Below are 18,921 nucleotides of genomic sequence, written 5' to 3' on the forward strand. Positions count from 1 at the left end.
TTGTGGTAAGTTACATTTACAAGGGGGAAGGGGAGGGGGGGAGGCGTAGGGTGAAATATGCTCCACTTCAACACAACTTTCCAAGTTCCACACCTAGTGGAATGTGCTTATTAAATACGGAAGGCGAGGGGGCAAAAACTTGTCCCCATAGTAAGTGGTGTCCACCGGTCAGCCTCAGAGTGGCGGCCTTGTGCAGTAGCCAGTGGTGGTCAACCACTGGCTACTGGTCAGGCCCGCCAGCCAGTGGTGGTCAGGCCCGCCAGCCAGTGGTGGTCAGGTCCGCCAGCCAGTGGTGGTCAGGTCCGCCAGCCAGTGGTGGTCAGGTCCGCCAGCCAGTGGTGGCCAGACCCGCCAGCCAGTGGTGGCCAGGTCCGCCAGCCAGTGGTGGCCAGGCCCGCCAGCCAGTGGTGGTCAGGTCCAGTAGCCAGTGGTGGTCAACCACTGGCTACTGGTCAGGTCCGCCAGCCAGTGGTGGCCAGGCCCGCCAGCCAGTGGTGGTCAGGTCCGCCAGCCAGTGGTGGCCAGGCCCGCCAGCATGAGGTCGTTATAACCACCAACAAGCACAACGAATGTAGTCGTGACTTAATCATCTGACTGGCCGTTTAACCGCCAAAACCCCTCACCAGATTGTCCCTTATCCGGAGGCTAGCCAGGCACCTCCTGATGAACACAGTACAGCGTCTGTAGTCACGGCGTAACTCACCATCCTAGCCAATGAACCGCCCAGAATCTACGTTTCTTAATACTGACTCAGCCGCCATGTACACCACCGATATCGGGTAACTCAAATTCAAAATTCAAATGTTTATTCAGGTAAAGTACATACATACAAGAGGTTATACAAAAATTGATAGATTTATAGATAGAGCTAGTACATACAATGCCTAAAGCCACTATTACGCAAAGCGTTTCGGGCAGATGTCAACTAGTCCTCGATGAGTTAGTTCCTTTAGCCTACTGGTAAACAATTATGGATTAAAACGCTCATATACAACTGATAGTGAGCCCAAACACTACAGTGATGGCGGGTAGGCAATGTCGACCACTTAAGTCGACGGGCCATGTGGTGTTGGTGGCAGACATGAACAAAACATGGCTGGTGGAAGCCTCCAGGAAAGGAAAAGCTAGCCCACAGCTCACACTATTAAACTCACTTCTCGCCATCACTGACACTCATGACTCGCATATCAACTAATCTTCTACTTCTTGAGCAATGTCACTGAGGCTCTCCATTCGTACAAGTAAAGTATTTTTAGCGCAAGACCAGGAAAATCAACGAGCACTTTAGCGCCAAGACACATCGACAATAACATCTAGCAGCTGGTCTCATTAAGAGGAGGGGACGAGGAGGGGACGAGGAGGGAACGAGGAGGGGACGAGAAAGGGCGAGGAGGGACGAGGAGGGACGAGGAGGGACGAGGAGGGACGAGGAGGGACGAGGAGGGAACCAGGAGGGAACCAGGAGGGAACCAGGAGGGAACCAGGAGGGAACCAGGAGGGAACCAGGAGGGAACCAGGAGGAAGATATATGTTGTTGTTGTCCACACGCGAAGATCAACAAAGACAAGCCACTTGAGTCTGTAGCCAATCCCAAAGACAAAAGTGGCTTCGACTTAAGACGTGTGCAGAGAGTGCAGTACTAACCCAACTAGAGAAACCCGTCGTCATTTGCACCTCTAAAGGGGTTACAGTTCATGTCGGCTCAAATTTAAGAAGTGGGACTTAATGTGTGGGGGAGACTTAGTCACTAACTCTAGTGACCGTTGCAATGAAGGGTTACCGTTGACACCTCCCTCCCCTCCCCCCCCTCCCGTCCTTGCAACTGGAGACCGTTGTGGTGCAGAATGGCAGCTGTGGCTGCAACAAGGAACCACCTGCATGTCTCTGTCTGCTTTATCAAATGGAGACAGACAGACAGACAGACAGACAGACACACACACACACACACACACACACACACACAAATGGAATGCATTAGGCAGTGATGTGGTGGAGGCTGACTCCATACACAGTTTCAAGTGTAGATATGATAGAGCCCAATAGACTCAGGAACCTGTACACCTGTTGATTGACGGTTGAGAGGCGGGACCAAAGAGCCAGAGCTCAACCCCCGCAAGCACAACTAGGTGAGTACACAGGTGCACGCACGCATGCACACTCTTCACTAGGCATTCGCCTGTACGCCTAGCCTCCAAATATCAGACATAATATTCCATAAACAAACCAAATATAACCACTAGCTATTAACACAGTGACGAGGGCAGCTCTATTGCTATTCGCAAATCAACTTTTGATATCGTCTTGAGGTTATCTTGAGATGATTTCGGGGCTTAGCGTTTCCGCGGCCCGGTCCTCGACCAGGCCTCTTTTTTGTTACACAAATCCCAGGAAGCAGTCCGTAGCAGCTGTTACTCCCAGGTACCCATTTACAGCTAGGAAAAAGGGGCATCAGGGTGAAATAAAAATTTTGCCCATCTGTTTCCGCCTCCACTGGGGATGGAACCCGGGACCTCAGGACTACGAATCCGAAGCGCTGTCCACCTAGCTGCCAGGCGCCATATAAACACGGATCCTCCACAGTTGCCCAAGATCAGCTTAGCCTACCAGGCCTATATAAACATAGGGGCCACTGACCATTACTTGACCATTTGGTCACCATTTGGTCCGGGAGACATCTCCCGTCACGCAGGGTGCAGTCGCACCTCCACAGATCTCCAGTATCAGCTCTTGATACTTGTAAATGGCTCAAAAGGGCCACCACTTACGGGCTATTCATGCCCGTGCCACCTATTGGGTGGCTTAATCTTCATCAATCAATCAACCTGACCATAACTTCACCTCACCTTACTATACAAACACTTGGCCCCTCCACCTCTGCTACATCAATACTCTGGTTGTAATATAAACTTGCTCAATTAAAAGCATTTATTACAAACGACAAATTTGGAATTTTTATTTGATGGACAAATTTATAATAAAATCTAGGTGTATGCTAGGGGGGGGGGGACAGGAAGACAAAAGAAAAATTCAGTTTTCTCAGCTAGTGTTTGGTTGACATCGAGACACACTTAAGATATACAAATAAGGAAGCAAAAGTTTAACTGAAAAACTACCCCAACTGCCAAAACTAATTTTATTTCCATTTTTAATGGACCAACGCCTATTAGGGTTATATTGTGTTTGTTTTTAACATGCGTGACGGTTGGTCGAGGGCTCCCCCCCCCCTCCCCCCTTACAAGCACTCACTAACCAACCTGTCCTCCTACAAAGAACGTCGCTTTTCGTTCGTTTGCGTTACATAAGGCCAAAAATTGTCGTACTAGAACATGGAAGCGGCTGGCGAAAGTGACGTACTGTCCCGTTTTCTGTTTTGGATCCTCTGGTAGGCTAGGAGAGGACACTTTAAATTAACCGTTTTCTGGACGTTAGGAAACCTTAGGAGTACGGACTGCACTGCGGGCCAGACTCCTTGGCGCTCTCCTACCCCCTCTGCAGCCTCCCATCCCAACCACTCGCCACGCAGCAACTGCTCTGGCAACGACTTTTTCAGTTAAGAGCATAAAACTGAGAATAAAGATTACGGGGGAGGAAGTTAGCAGACTTACGCAAGCAGGACACAAAGCAGAGCTGTGTTAAGTGTAGCAGGAGGCTGGCTAGGTAGGGAGCGAGGTTATAGATAACAATGGAGGCTGGACTAAGCAAAACTGTGGGTGTATAGGGGAAGGAACTATTGGGGGGGGGGAGAAAGCGCCAAGCCATTACGACTATATAGCGCTGGAATGGGGTCAGGATAAGGATTTGGGATGGGACGCGGGGAAGGAATGATGTCCAACCACTTGGACAGTCGGGGATTGAACGCAGACCTGCATGAAGCGAGACCGTCACTCTACCGTCCAGCCCAAGTGGTTGGGCTAACTCGGATGAGATGCAGACTGTGTCAAGTTAAACAAATCAGGCAAGAATCATGGTGTGTTATGCCTGGCTGGGCAGATAAATGTCGGAGCCTTCCCAGACCTCTTGTATCTCCAAGAACTGACCCAGGCAAAGACTCTCCCCAACCTTCAAACTCTTTCCAGGAATTTTATAAAAATTCCTCAAGACTACCATGGTACAGTCCCGCCTCGTGGGGTCTTCTTCCCCTGCCATGGCCAGTGGACCTGTTCACTTTCACGAGATGCATTTGAAAATGCAATTTGTTTTCGGGTCAGCACTGTGAAACTTTCCCCCGGTGACCTCAGTGACCCAAGCAGGGGTCGGCGGTGGCAGGAATCCTGGATGACATTAACCCAGGTGCCTGGCCCTTCTGGCACCTGTACGTGGCACCCAGGACTTGACCCCTCAATCACAATGGCAGCGTATGTAACTTCCCAACTATTTTCTCCCTAATAACTATGATCCCCTACGAAATATTGTTTAAAATGACTTTACCACTACACAAAGTCCTGGCATTCTCTAGTAGCCTAATAAGAGAGACATGATCAAAATAAATACAAGTTAAAGGTTATTCACACCACGTCATCTGTTCCTTTAACCTACTCTGAAGGGCCTTCCAAACCTGGAGGTGACCACAGCCTGACGGAGGCGTTACCGATCATCCAGCATCTACCAACTCGCACAGTTTTACCTGTATATACGCATGTAAGTTACCAAGTGAAGCGTAAGTGCTGTCGGAGGAGGAGGAGGAGGTCGGCAAGTGGTAAGATTTGTGATGATCGAGTGATGGTCGATGATCAAGTAATGGGTGATGGCCAAGTGATGGGTAATGGGTGGGTAATGGGAGATGAGGGCGTGCCGAGACACTGGAGGAATGGTGGGTGGTGAAGTAGTAAGGGGTGTGGGGGTGGGGGGGGGCAGAATAGCAGTACCTGGCGGGGTAGTGCATGACGATGGGCTCCTGCATAGCGTTCCTACGGTTGTTTCTCCGCCACATGTTCTCCTTCTCGCGCCTCTTGTTCTTGCGGCGCTCCTTCTGGACGGCTCGGGCCGCCGCCACATTCTTCTCGCACTTCATCAGGAGGTTGGGGTTGTTACATTCCAGAGGCACCAGCATCCCGGCGGGAGGGATCTCCTTGGTATACTTCATTGTCTTCCGCACAACTTAAAACCCGCAGATTCGAATGCAACTCAATCGCGACCCCCACACACACTTAAACCCTCACTGGCGCGTCACTCAAGTCAGAAATTCGCTATCGAAGCCGACATACTAAATATGGTTTTCTCTTAAGCTCGCGGAGTACATCGTGTTCCCTTTCAATACCCAGATCACACTAGTTTAGGGTACAATCACGGCTTTCTTTGGTTTTGTCGAGCAAACTGTAGCTCCTGAAGGAGGGTGTTGGCGAGCTGAGTGCGGGGACGCGGCCGTGGCATGACAACCACCTTGGCAAGATGTGATCTCACGCGGGACGTTGCACGGGAGAGGGAGAGACACACACACATACACACGAGACACTCGGGTGTGGAGCAGTCAGCTGCACAACCACACACCACGGCAGCCCGAGGTACACTGAGGCGCGCCACAGTCCAGCTGATCAACCCACCCTCCCCCAACCCACCCAGACCCGCCCACCCAAAGCCGCCCAGACCCACCCACCCTCCCAGAGCCGCCCACACCCCACCCCCTCACGCCCGCCCAGCCCCAAACAACAACTATACACTCACACGGCATCCAAACGACGCAAATAAATTAAATCCCACGACGCGACTCTTGAAATTCTCAAAATTAACAATCATTACATTCCGTCAACACGTGAAAAACTTGCGAGGTAATTTCAAAAGTGAAATCTTTGGAGGTAGAGACGCTGCCAGCCTCGAGGCACTTGGCATAGGGCCATGGTGCACCTCTACCATTGTTGGTGGGCCATGGTGCACCACTACCATTGTTGGTGGGCCATGGTGCACCACTACCATTGTTGTAGGTGGGCCATGGTGCACCACTACCATTGTTGGTGGGCCATGGTGCACCACTACCATTGTTGGTGGGCCATGGTGCACCACTACCATTGTTGGTGGGCCATGGTGCACCACTACCATTGTTGGTGGGCCATGGTGCACCACTACCATTGTTGGTGGGCCATGGTGCACCACTACCATTGTTGGTGGGCCATGGTGCACCACTACCATTGTTGGTGGGCCATGGTGCACCACTACCATTGTTGGTGGGCCATGGTGCACCACTACCATTGTTGGTGGGCCATGGTGCACCACTACCATTGTTGGTGGGCCATGGTGCACCACTACCATTGTTGGTGGGCCATGGTGCACCACTACCATTGTTGAAGGTGGGGCCATGAATGAGCTGAAACAAAAATGGAGATAGAGAGGGGAGATGATCCAGATATACAAAATACTGAGGGGCATAAATAACGCTTGAGACTGTACTAGAGGACCTGCAATGACTAAGACACGCGACTGAACCACCCAGGAAGCGAGGAACCACCTCCGTGTAAGGGCAGTAAGCGAGCGGCGCTCACTAGCCCGGGCCAATCGTCCAGGCGGCCTCAATCAATGGGTTTAAACGCCGATATGACGAGAAACAAAAGCGTCGGGAATCTGTGGTTTATAACACTGCCCGCTGGAGAGGTGCGACCTGCAGCTGTGTAAGGTAATCTGTTATGTGAGGGCGGACGGGACGGGACGGGACGGGACGGGACGGGACGGGACGGGACAGACAGACAGACAGACAGACAGACAGACAGACAGACAGACAGACAGACAGACAGACAGACAGACAGACAGACAGACAGACAGACAGACAGACAGACACACACACACACACACACACACACACACACACACACACACACACACACACAGCTGGCCGGCCGAGCGGACAGCACACTGGGCACGTGATCCTGTGGTCCCGGGTTTAATCCCGGGCGCCGGCGAGAAACGATGGGCAGAGTTTCTTTCACCCTATACCCCTGTTACCTAGCAGTAAATAGGTACCTGGGAGTTAGTCAACTGTCACGGGCTGCTTCCTGGGGTGTGGGAAAAAAATACTAGTAGTAGTAGTAGAAACAGTTGATTGACACTTGAGAGGCGGGCCGAAAGAGCAGAGCTCAACCCCCGCAAGCACAACTAGGTGAATACAACTAGGTAATACACAGACAGGGACCTGGGGCCAGATTCACGAAAGCACTTACGCAAGCACTTACGAACGTGTACATCTTTCCTCAATCTTTGACGGCTTTGGTTACATTTATTAAACAGTTTACAAGCATGAAAACTTGCCATTCAACTGTTGTTATTGATATAAACATCCTCCTGGTGCTTCGCAGCTCATTAACTGTTTAATAATTGTAAACAAAGCCGCCAAAGATTGAGAAAAGATGTACACGTTCGTAAGTGCTTGCGTAAGTGCTTTCGTGAATCTGGCCCCTGCACCTCACGACACAACCACACCACAAGTTTTCACACACATGATTCCAAATGGAGGGAAAATGTTGCAACACGTTCTCGCACTTGTTTATAGTCAATATCTTGCTTATGAATAAGTGCATGTGAGACATACTAATTTATTGTGAATATTTGAGTTTACCTTGAAAAGCTGAATAGAAAACCACAACCTAACCTAACCTAACCTTCTTAGTATGTTAAGATATTACAATTAGTACTGAACCTATACCTATATTGATACTACAGTTTTATAAAATAAAACAAAACTAAAATATTTAAATAAATTGTAAAGTAACTCAGGATATTGTCAAATTTTGTATAAAATCTCTATTGTTTAATAAAACTGAGAGAAAAAGTTAGTGCCTTGAAAAAAATAAGGCTAGGAATATGTCACATACGTACTAATTTATAAGCGAAATAGTGACTATAAGCAACAAGTCATATATGTACTGTCTTGTGCGAGAGCGGGTTGCAACATGTACGAGTCAAGGAAAAAAGACCTGAGTTTAGACATCCCACCGAACCTCTCCCAAGATATACCCTGGAGAATACGTGGAGTCACCTCTGGGAGTTGTTTTACTCCAAAGAACCCAACCTACTTACTCCCCCAAGGCCAGGCTTGGTCATAATTTGATCCAACAGGCTGTTGCTTGGAGCGGCCTGCAAACTACATTACGTCAGCTGTATATACGAAGTTGGTCAACATAAGAATTTCCATAACATATCTGAGCATTGAGCCATTTAGAATGCAATATGCTACATACGTTTGACCAGTTTGGGAATATGCAGCGCCAGCCAAGAGCCTTTCCTCATTGAATCCAAAGCAAAGTTGGACCAAGTCCTGTGGAATACTGTAGAATACTCTGGAACTCTGGAACTTATTTCCAGAGCTGAGAAGAACGAGTAACAAGCAAGACCTTAGTCAAACCCATTGGAGGTTAAGGGAAGAAGGGAGTACAAATGGAAACTACATTTGTAACTGTAGACATTTGACAAATGTAAACTTGACAAATGTAAAGTACCCAACCCACACGAATGTCAGAATATTTGTCACTCATAGAGAATGAAATAAACTGACTGAACTAGTTACTAGGAAGGGAAGTGGTGGAGGCAGAAACCGAACACACCTTCCAGAGTGGACACGAAACACCCTGGTGGACACGCACACCAAGGTGAGAAGAGGCAGGCAGGCGAATGGGAGACCTTGGAGCAGCAAGAATGAGGAGGCAGGCGCCCTCCCTGCCTCTCCTACCACACTTGGATATGAATGAGTGTAAGTGGCCTCATTGTGTTCCTCTGAACCTCATACACCTGTTCACCTGCAACAATCATCCCTCCCCCAGTATTGGACAATGCCAATACCATATCGACCTAGCTGGCCAGCCAATGGTGTTCTGAACTGTGTACTGCAATTCTGATTGGTCCCGCCGGAGACGGCTGGTTTATTGTGCACCCCATACTCGTCCTGTGAGTGGTAGTTTATTGTGCACCCCATACTCGTCCTGTGAGTGGTAGTTTATTGTGCACCCCATACTCGTCCTGTGAGCGGTAGTTTATTGTGCACCCCATACTCGTCCTGTGAGCGGTAGTTTATTGTGCACCCCATACTCGTCCTGTGAGTGGTAGTTTATTGTGCACCCCATACTCGTCCTGTGAGCGGTAGTTTAAAGAGGTTACAGAGGGCATAAAAGGTCTTTTTCAGACCTTAGCAGATATTATTGCATTAATAATTGCCTCTTATCCTGTACAACTTGAATTCGTGGGCTCTGAAGCCTAACAAGACTGCAGAGTTTGTCCCACGTAGTTAGTACACCCAGACTGTAGTTTGTAACCCGAGTGTGTGGCAGGCATCTTGAGTGTGTGGGGCAGGCACCTTGAGTGTGTGGGGCAGGCACCTTGAGTGTGTGAGGCAGGCATCTTGAGTGTGTGAGGCAGGCACCTTGAGTGTGTGGGGCAGGCACCTTGAGTGTGTGGGGCAGGCACCTTGAGTGTGTGGGGCAGGCACCTTGAGTGTGTGGGGCAGGCACCTTGAGTGTGTGAGGCAGGCACCTTGAGTGTGTGGGGCAGGCACCTTGAGTGTGTGGGGCAGGCACCTTGAGTGTGTGGGGCAGGCACCTTGAGTGTGTGGGGCAGGCACCTTGAGTGTGTGGGGCAGGTATATCCTACCTCAAATGACTCTTCACTAGTTGGTTGATACCTGGTTGATGGGTTTCTGAGAGTTCTTCTACTCCCCAAGCCCGGCCCGAGGCCAGACTTGACTTGTGAGAGTTTGGTCCACCAGGCTGTTGCTTGCAGCTGCCCGCAGGACAGTATGACATTTCCACAATATCTTAACGTGAATCACATCTCGCCATACTCCAGGCTTCTCTGAATAATACAAGTTCAGTTCTTTGAGTATGTCTTCATAAGGTTTATGAAGACATAAATGGCTTAAATGGCTCCACAGCTTGGTCAGCCTTGGCTCAAGTTCCTCCAGGTTGTCTTGGTCCTCTACGTAATTACGAGTCGGGAGCTGTAGGAGGTACTGAAGGCGCCGTCTAACTAACGCCTTGTTTACCTGTAGTGTACCTGAAGTCGGTTCCGAGAGTCCTCCTCCCCAAGCCTGGTCTGCGACCCTGGTTGATACCTGGTTGATGGGGTTCTGGGAGTTCTTCTACTCCCCAAGTTTGTCCCGGTTCTTCTACTCCCCAAGTTTGTCAAACACCCGGTTTGTCTTGTGAACTTCGTCTAAAAGGACTCTACCTGGAATGTACCAGGATGGGGTTCAGGGAGTTCTTCCACTCCGTAAGCTCGGCCTTGCATGGACCAGACTTGACTTATGAGAGCTTGACCCTCAAGACTTCCATCTTTGTTCCTGCAATTTTTCTTATACTTGCTGGGAGAATATTGAACAACCGTGGACCTCCAATGTCCATAGTGTTCTCTGATTGTTGCACCTTTAAATTACCATCACCAACACCACGACCTCCACCCTCCCAATAACCAATGTCTGCCACTTCACACAAACACCAGGCCAGGACAGGAATCTGTACTAACCACGAGATTATCAATAACAAGTACACCCTCACCTTCTTACTGAAACCTAAGACTACCGATATAACAAGACCTCTAAGTTATATGGAGGCGCAACACTGCATAGACCACTGTGTTGTCGCTGACGCCACAACAACACACACCTGGGGACACCAGCACTCGAGGACAAGCAAGACACACGAGGGCAAGACACACGAGGACAACACACACCTGGGGACACCAGCACTCGAGGACAAGTAACACACACGAGGACAACACCTACATCACCTCTGAACAATGACACATGACCCAAGAGCTGAAGCACAACCCCCTTCCTGGGCCACAAACGAGTGTATGCCAACACCTTCCACGCGGCCCGCCAGTCTGTGATCAATATAATTTAACCTTACACTTTACAGTAGCTTGCCCAGCCCGGAAGGGGGTGGTCAGGTAGCAGAGGGGGGATGGGGGGGAAGGGATGGGGCTTGAGGGTCATATATCAGGGTGGGGGGGGGGAGGGATGGGAGGAGACAGGTGTAGGGAAGGAACAAGAATTTGCGACTTAGTGTTGCGTCTGACTTGTGTTCTTGTTGTTCTTAACTTTTTTATCCAATGCTTCAGCAGCAGCAGAACTTAAATGGAGTAGTTGGGGAAATTTAAGTGTTCTAATCTACAATTTAGGTCCATTGTTTCATGTGTGATCCACTGTAGTGAATGCCGTCTACTGTATTGTACTCGCCTAGTTGTACTCACCTAGTTGTGTTTGCGGGGGTTGAGCTCTGGCTCTTTGGTCCCGCCTCTCAACTGTCAATCAACTGGTGTACAGATTCCTGAGCCTATTGGGCTCTATCATATCAACATTTGAAACTGTGTATGGAGTCAGCCTCCACCACATCACTGCCACTCACTGTGTGGCAGTGAATATGAGCGCAGCGTCCTCACTGCCGCGTGACTTGACGGAATTACTCCCATTAGGCAAAACTGTATATTAGTGTTACCAATGGTGACACTAATAGCCCAAGGGTTAACTGCCCCAACCGCTGCTTGGGTCACAGCTTCCACACCAAGAACTGCGAGCCGCTCTGATTTTAAGGAACTGGCCGCCGCTGCTGCTGCTGCTGCTGCTGCTGCTGCTGCTGCCGCTGCTGCCGCTGCTGCTGCTGCTGCTGCTGCTGCTGCTGCTGCCGCCGCCGCCGCTGCTGCTGCACCATGCAGTGTTGCAGTGTGAGGACCAATTATATTATATATATATATATATATATATATATATATATATATATATATATATATATATATATCTCACGACTGCCAGATAAAGGCCTGATGGGGGATTGATGTCTGTCATAAGCTAATGAAACACAAATATTAGTCCAAGGGATGAGGAGTTTGCTTAGGTTTATCCATTACTAAAAACGTGTTGGGAATCCAGGAAAGTATATATTTAGCCGAAGCGAGAGAGTGGTGGTGTGGGCGAGCATTGAGGCCCGGGAGGACGTGGTGGCGGGACCGCAGCTGCAGGCCGGTCATCAATGGTGCCTCACAGACTACGGCGGCACCACCAACTCCATTTACTGTGTCAACATTAGCCTCCTCCAGCAGTCATAAGGCGTGGAGTGAGCCGGCGTGTGGGAACTCCCTCACGTACAGCTGCTGCTGCTCCTACACACCAAGGAACTCCGCGGTCCGGGCAGCCGCCGCCGCCGCCTCGGCTACAGTTACAAACTTAATATTATCCCGTTGGAAGCAATGCGGAACCTCGCACGCTACCAGAGACCATTGTGCTCCCGAGCGACCAGTGTTATGGTAGAGCAGAGCTAACAGGAAGGAACTCGACGCCATCACTATGCCCTGGACGCACAAGCAACAGATTAAGTTAGTGCCGCGAAGACTGAACCTCACACACCAGGAGGAGGAGACGACGTTTCGCTCCGTCCTCCACCATTATCAAGTCGATTGTCATTATCACAATCGACTTGATAATGGTCCAGTACGGACCGAAACGTCGTCGGCTCTTCATCTTCTGGTGTGTGTGTTTGGTCTTGATATCTTCAGCCACGTTATTGTGACTCATCGTCTGCAAGTTAGTGCCGTGTTCAGCCCCCTCCCCCCCCAGGTGATGAACACCCTTCAGCCTCAGACACACCCTCCACCTGCTCATCACCACCTGCTCATCACCATACCACCTGCTCATCACCACCATCATCATGCCACACATTTAAGTCCATCGGAACCAATAAACCCAAACATCTGTTCGTATCTGTTGAGGATTCCTAAAGGATTTACACATTTCAGTTTATGCTGTATTTCTCATTATTAAAAAAAAAGTACACATTTAAGAGCATTATAATCTACGCTAAGGTATAACCTTCTACTGAAGAACAAAAACGCCAACTTGCAACGAAGAGGAAAACAAAATATGTTCAACAAATAACAAGTGATTGAAAATAATTGACCAAGTTTATGTTATAAACGAACAACTCTGCAGCAATTTATGCACATGTAGACACCATGTTCCCCCCCCCCTTACCCCCCTCACTGTGAGGCGCCCCTCACCACACTCCCTCCAAGTGTCGACTCTTCCCCCCCTGCCCCTTTGATCACCTCCCCTTAGACACCCCTTCTCCCCCTTCCCCTGTTTCGTCACTGTCTCTTCAACACCCTTGATCATCGTTCTTTGCCCCTCATTTTCGTCCATCTTGGCCATGCTCCTCTGGTTACAGCCTTTCCCTTGATCAGTCACTGGCTGAATTAATGTGTAACGTGACCCCCAGAAGCCGCCTGACCTTCACACGGACACACAGGTCCCAGACCGGCCGCTCACGCCGCGCCTCACAATACATTGTTAATAATACGCTTTAATGGCTTTTGTGGGTTGAAGATGGTAGGCAGTCCGTCACTGATGAATGGTGTGAGGCGCGGAACACTCGCTAGACGGTAAGACCATTCTTCACACCACCTGGGGGCCGGTGAAGACCCTAGTTCACTGCTTATAGCATCCACCGGGAATGAACATTAATTGTATTAATGTCTTCTTTACGTGCTCACCATAGCCCGTGCTACATGGACACTTCGTCCTGAGTAGCTAAAGCTTTAACAACAACAACAACAGCATCCACCAGGACACAACAGTGATGTACTCACCTAGTTGTGCTTGCGGGGGTTTGAAATTGAAATAAGTTTATTGAGGTAAAATACACACAAAGGGATGAGGTAGCTCAAGCTATTCTCACCCCGTTCAGTACAACGTGTTAATACATACATAGACACACATCACAAACAATAAACATATTACCAAACATTCTGAGAGATAAACATCTACATTTCCTATTGCGGGGGTTGAGCTCTGGCTCTTTTGGTCCCGTCAAAGAGCCAGACCTCAACCCCCCCTCAACCTGATGTACTCACCTAGTTGTGTTTGCGGGGGTTGAGCTCTGGCTCTTTGGTCCCGCCTTTGATGTGTGGTGGAGCTGGTGTTGACAATACCATCCCTGCCTCCAGGTCCCCCCCCCCACACTAGGTTGAACTCCTGACACCCACCCTCCCTAAGATGCAACCCCACAACAGTTGACCGAGTACCTATTTACTGCTAGGTGAGCAGGAGCATTAAGTGATAGGAAACCGCAACCCGTCCTCAGGCCAGGCTCGTTAAAGCAGCCCCCTTCAGTAAATTTACTGCTTACTTCAAGCAGTAAATTTACTGCTTACTTCAAGCAGTAAATTGAAGTATATATTATTACATACATACAAGAATGTGTTGAAAAGGTAGGCCTATGGTGGCAATCAATAGTATTTACAGGAAGGAGAGAGAGAGAGAGAGAGAGAGAGAGAGAGAGAGAGAGAGAGAGAGAGAGAGAGAGAGAGAGAGAGAGAGAGGGAGAGAGAGAGGGAGAGAGGGAGAGAGAGAGGGAGAGAGAGAGGGAGAGAGAGAGGGAGAGAGAGAGAGAGAGAGAGAGAGGGAGAGAGAGAGGGAGAGAGAGAGGGAGAGAGAGAGGGAGAGAGAGAGGGAGAGAGAGAGGAAGAGAGAGAGGAAGAGAAGGAGAGAGAGGGAGAGGGAGAGAAGGAGAGAGAGGGAGAGAAGGAGAGAGAGGGAGAGGGAGAGAGAGAGGGAGAGAGAGGGAGAGGGAGAGAAGGAGAGAGAGGGAAAGAAGGAGGGAGAGGGAGAGAGAGAGGGAGAGAAGGAGAGAGGGGAGGGAGAGGAGGGCACCAATAACACACCCCACACAGCCAGCAGGGGGCTCCACCCCCACACAACACACCAAGTGCCTGGAGCCAGTAATTAAACACCAGGTTATACACGGAGTGGGGGGGGGGGGATATGAACCCTGCCCCCTGGTGTAATACAAGGTGCGGGCCACCCCCTGGTATAATACAAGGTGCGGGCCACCCCCTGGTATAATACAAGGTGCGGGCCACCCCTGGTATAATACAAGGTGCATGCCTCCCCTGGTATAATACAAGGTGCGGGCCACCCCTGGTATAATACAAGGTGCGGGCCACCCCTGGTATAATACAAGGTGCGGGCCACCCCTGGTATAATACAAGGTGCGGGCCGCCCCTGGTATAATACAAGGTGCGGGCCACCCCTGGTATAATACAAGGTGCGGGCCGCCCCTGGTATAATACAAGGTGCGGGCCACCCCTGGTATAATACAAGGTGCATGCCACCCCTGGTATAATACAAGGTGCGGGCCACCCCTGGTATAATACAAGGTGCGGGCCACCCCCTGGTATAATACAAGGTGCGGGCCACCCCCTGGTATAATACAAGGTGCGGGCCACCCCCTGGTATAATACAAGGTGCGGGCCACCCCTGGTATAATACAAGGTGCATGCCTCCCCTGGTATAATACAAGGTGCGGGCCATCCCCTGGTATAATACAAGGTGCGGGCCACCCCTGGTATAATACAAGATGCGGGCCACCCCCTGGTATAATACAAGGTGCGGGCCACCCCTGGTATAATACAAGGTGCGGGCCATCCCCTGGTATAATACAAGGTGCGGGCCATCCCCTGGTATAATACAAGGTGCGGGCCACCCCTGGTATAATACAAGGTGCGGGCCACCCCTGGTATAATACAAGGTGCGGGCCACCCCCTGGTATAATACAAGGTGCGGGCCATCCCCTGGTATAATACAAGGTGCGGGCCATCCCCTGGTATAATACAAGGTGCGGGCCATCCCCTGGTATAATACAAGGTGCGGGCCACCCCTGGTATAATACAAGGTGCGGGCCACCCCCTGGTATAATACAAGGTGCGGGCCGCCCCTGGTATAATACAAGGTGCGGGCCATCCCCTGGTATAATACAAGGTGCGGGCCACCCCTGGTATAATACAAGATGCGGGCCACCCCCTGGTATAATACAAGGTGCGGGCCACCCCTGGTATAATACAAGGTGCGGGCCATCCCCTGGTATAATACAAGGTGCGGGCCATCCCCTGGTATAATACAAGGTGCGGGCCACCCCTGGTATAATACAAGGTGCGGGCCACCCCTGGTATAATACAAGGTGCGGGCCACCCCCTGGTATAATACAAGGTGCGGGCCATCCCCTGGTATAATACAAGGTGCGGGCCACCCCCTGGTATAATACAAGGTGCGGGCCACCCCTGGTATAATACAAGGTGCGGGCCACCCCCTGGTATAATACAAGGTGCGAGCCACCCCTGGTATAATACAAGGTGCGGGCCACCCCTGGTATAATACAAGGTGCGGGCCACCCCTGGTATAATACAAGGTGCGGGCCATCCCCTGGTATAATACAAGGTGCGGGCCACCCCCTGGTATAATACAAGGTGCGGGCCACCCCTGGTATAATACAAGGTGCGGGCCACCCCTGGTATAATACAAGGTGCGGGCCACCCCTGGTATAATACAAGGTGCGGGCCACCCCCTGGTATAATACAAGGTGCGGGCCATCCCCTGGTATAATACAAGGTGCGGGCCACCCCTGGTATAATACAAGGTGCGGGCCACCCCTGGTATAATACAAGGTGCGGGCCACCCCTGGTATAATACAAGGTGCGGGCCACCCCTGGTATAATACAAGGTGCGGGCCGCCCCGTCATACAACACCAAGCCAACAATAGCTCAGGTAAATACAACACTACACCACCCACGAGCCGGGGCCAGAAGGATGCCTCTCTCTACCCAGAATAGATTTAATACTGCGGCGATTTGCGAAATTACAGAATGCAGCTTGAGTATAAATTGGCCCCCCAACGCATCTGGTAATTAGGAGGAAATTGGGTAACGTCTGAGAAACAGACAAGGCTCCCAACCTCTGGTAGGATTAGAAACCACATCTTACACAAGCTGTGCTTTGTAAACAGACATCAATAAAACCCAAAAGTACTATTAAATCTATTCATTTACATTTACAACTCCAACAGCCAAAGCGATTGAGCAAGGCGACCAACACTAAATATCGTCTAACTGTCTATCGAAATAAGTCTCAATGAAGACTTATTTCGATGGGAGATATAACTCAGAAGATGAATTGTGTGTGTGTGTGTGTGTGTGTGTGTGTGTGTGTGTGTGTGTGTGTGTGTGTGTGTGTGTGTGTGTGTGTGTGTGTGTCTGGCTTTCTTAAAATCGATAAGGGAAAATGCTTCGTCAATTTCGCTTTTGTGGAGAGGGCGTAAGGTCAGGCGGGGTGATGCCCTTGGGCCAGACACCACACTTGGGCGTCCTGGGCACCTCGCGGTCTCAACACACCCACGCAACACCCACCAGTATAGTCTCAACACACGCAACACCCACCAGTACACTCTCAACACACGCAACACCCTCGACAAGTATCAGACCAACACCTTCGCCCCTCCCCCGTCAACACATTACCACCTACACACACATCTTCCAATATTTAAAAGTCAGCATAACGAAATTAAAAAGCCATCAAGATGCGCGGTAACCAGAAAATGTTATACACGCGGTGCAAGGTATAGTTGGAGCCCGGGGGGGGCGGGGGGGGGGGGGGGTAGTCAAGCCCCTATTCCGCCCCCTCCAATACTGTGGTAGGTGGAGGAGGTACACTAAGCCTGAACGCACAATCGCTTAAGCACAATGAGGCGCCAGCACACCACCACCACCACCTTTCTCACCCACTTGCAGCACGCATACACGCACGCACACAGGCTTGACTAGATAAGGACCTTATCTTAAAAAAAGGACTAGATAAGGACCTATGTAGTCCTTATCTAGTCAAGCATAAGACTAAACTGGAAAAGGTTCAAAGGTTTGCCACCAGACTAATACCCGAGCTGAGAGGTATGAGCTACGAGGAGAGACTACGGGAACTAAACCTCACTTCGTTGGAAGACAGAAGAGTCAGGGGGGACATGATCACCACATTCAAGATCCTCAAGGGAATCGACAGGGTTGATAAAGACAGGCTGTTTAACACAAGGGGCACACGCACTAGGGGACACAGGTGGAAACCGAGTGCCCAAATGAGTCACAGAGATATTAGAAAGAACTTTTTTAGTGTCAGAGTAGTTGACAAATGGAATGCATTAGGCAGTGATGTGGTGGAGGCTGACTCCATACACAGTTTCAAGTTAGATATGATAGAGCCCAGTAGGCTCAGGAACCTGTACATCTGTTGATTGACGGTTGAGAGGCGGGACCAAAGAGCCAGAGCTCAACCCCCGCAAGCACAATTAGGTGAGTACAGGCGCACACACACACACGCGGGCCGGTGGCTGACCGGACAGCACGCTGAACGCGTGATCCTGTGGTTCCGAGTTCGATCCCCGGCACCGGCGAGAAACTATGGGCAGAGTCTCTTTCACCCAATGCCCCTGTTACCTAGCAGTAAATAGATACCTGGGAGTTAGTGAGCTGTCACGGGCTGCTTCCTGGGATGTGTGTGTGTGTGTGTGTGTGTGTGTACTCACCTAGTTGTGCTTGCGGGGGTTGAGCTCTGGCTCTTTGGTCCCGCCTCTCAACCGTCAATCAACAGGTGTACAGGTTCCTGAGCCTATTGGGCTGTGTGTGTGTGTGTGTGTGTGTGTGTGTGTGTGTGTGTGTGTGTGTGTGTGTGTGTGTGTGTGTGTGTGTGTGTGTGTTTGTGTGTGTGGAAAAAAATAGTAGTAGTAGTAGTAGTAACAGTTGATTGACAGTGGAGAGGCGGGCCGAAAGAGCAGAGCTCAACCCCCATAAGAACAACTAGGTGAATACAACTAGGTGAATACAAGGCTGGCGTCCACAACGACCACTCACCGCTCAAGCCAGGACGACAACAAGGCGCTACATAGCCGCTACACTAGCACTCCTTTAAAAAGACTGGCTAATTCCGCTACACTTAGCGTAAATGATGTTTACCAGGTCGTCATACCAAGACTGGCAAAAATAGCTGAGCACATCCAGGACGAGGCTTGGCTTGGTGACAGCGGGTCGTCGAGGGAGAGAATGTCGGGGCTAGCTAGCACAGACCTCCTTTCTTCACATTGTGGACCTTGCCGGCGGGCGTCACGACCCGGGGATCGACCCAGGTAGGCTAATAACCT

At 50.4% G+C, this 18,921-nt stretch overlaps 1 protein-coding gene across 3 annotated transcripts in view; it reads right to left on the reverse strand.

The window, feature by feature from the left end:
* ssh (Protein phosphatase Slingshot) overlaps positions 1–18,921 on the reverse strand; it is a 165,692-nt gene that overhangs the window by 52,897 nt on the left and 93,874 nt on the right. Inside the window, exon 1 of one of the 3 annotated variants that reach the window (XM_045749826.2) lies at positions 4,866–5,508. The exons of the other annotated variants lie outside the window; for them this stretch is intronic. Within the exon in view, the coding sequence (XP_045605782.2) occupies positions 4,866–5,083 (218 nt within the window). The 5' untranslated portion in view covers positions 5,084–5,508. Of the gene's footprint in view, positions 1–4,865; positions 5,509–18,921 lie in introns of those variants that run through there. 3 annotated transcript variants of the gene reach the window in all.

This window comes from Procambarus clarkii, chromosome 47, assembly GCF_040958095.1.
Source record: "Procambarus clarkii isolate CNS0578487 chromosome 47, FALCON_Pclarkii_2.0, whole genome shotgun sequence".
Classification (NCBI taxonomy): Eukaryota; Metazoa; Arthropoda; class Malacostraca; order Decapoda; family Cambaridae; genus Procambarus; species Procambarus clarkii.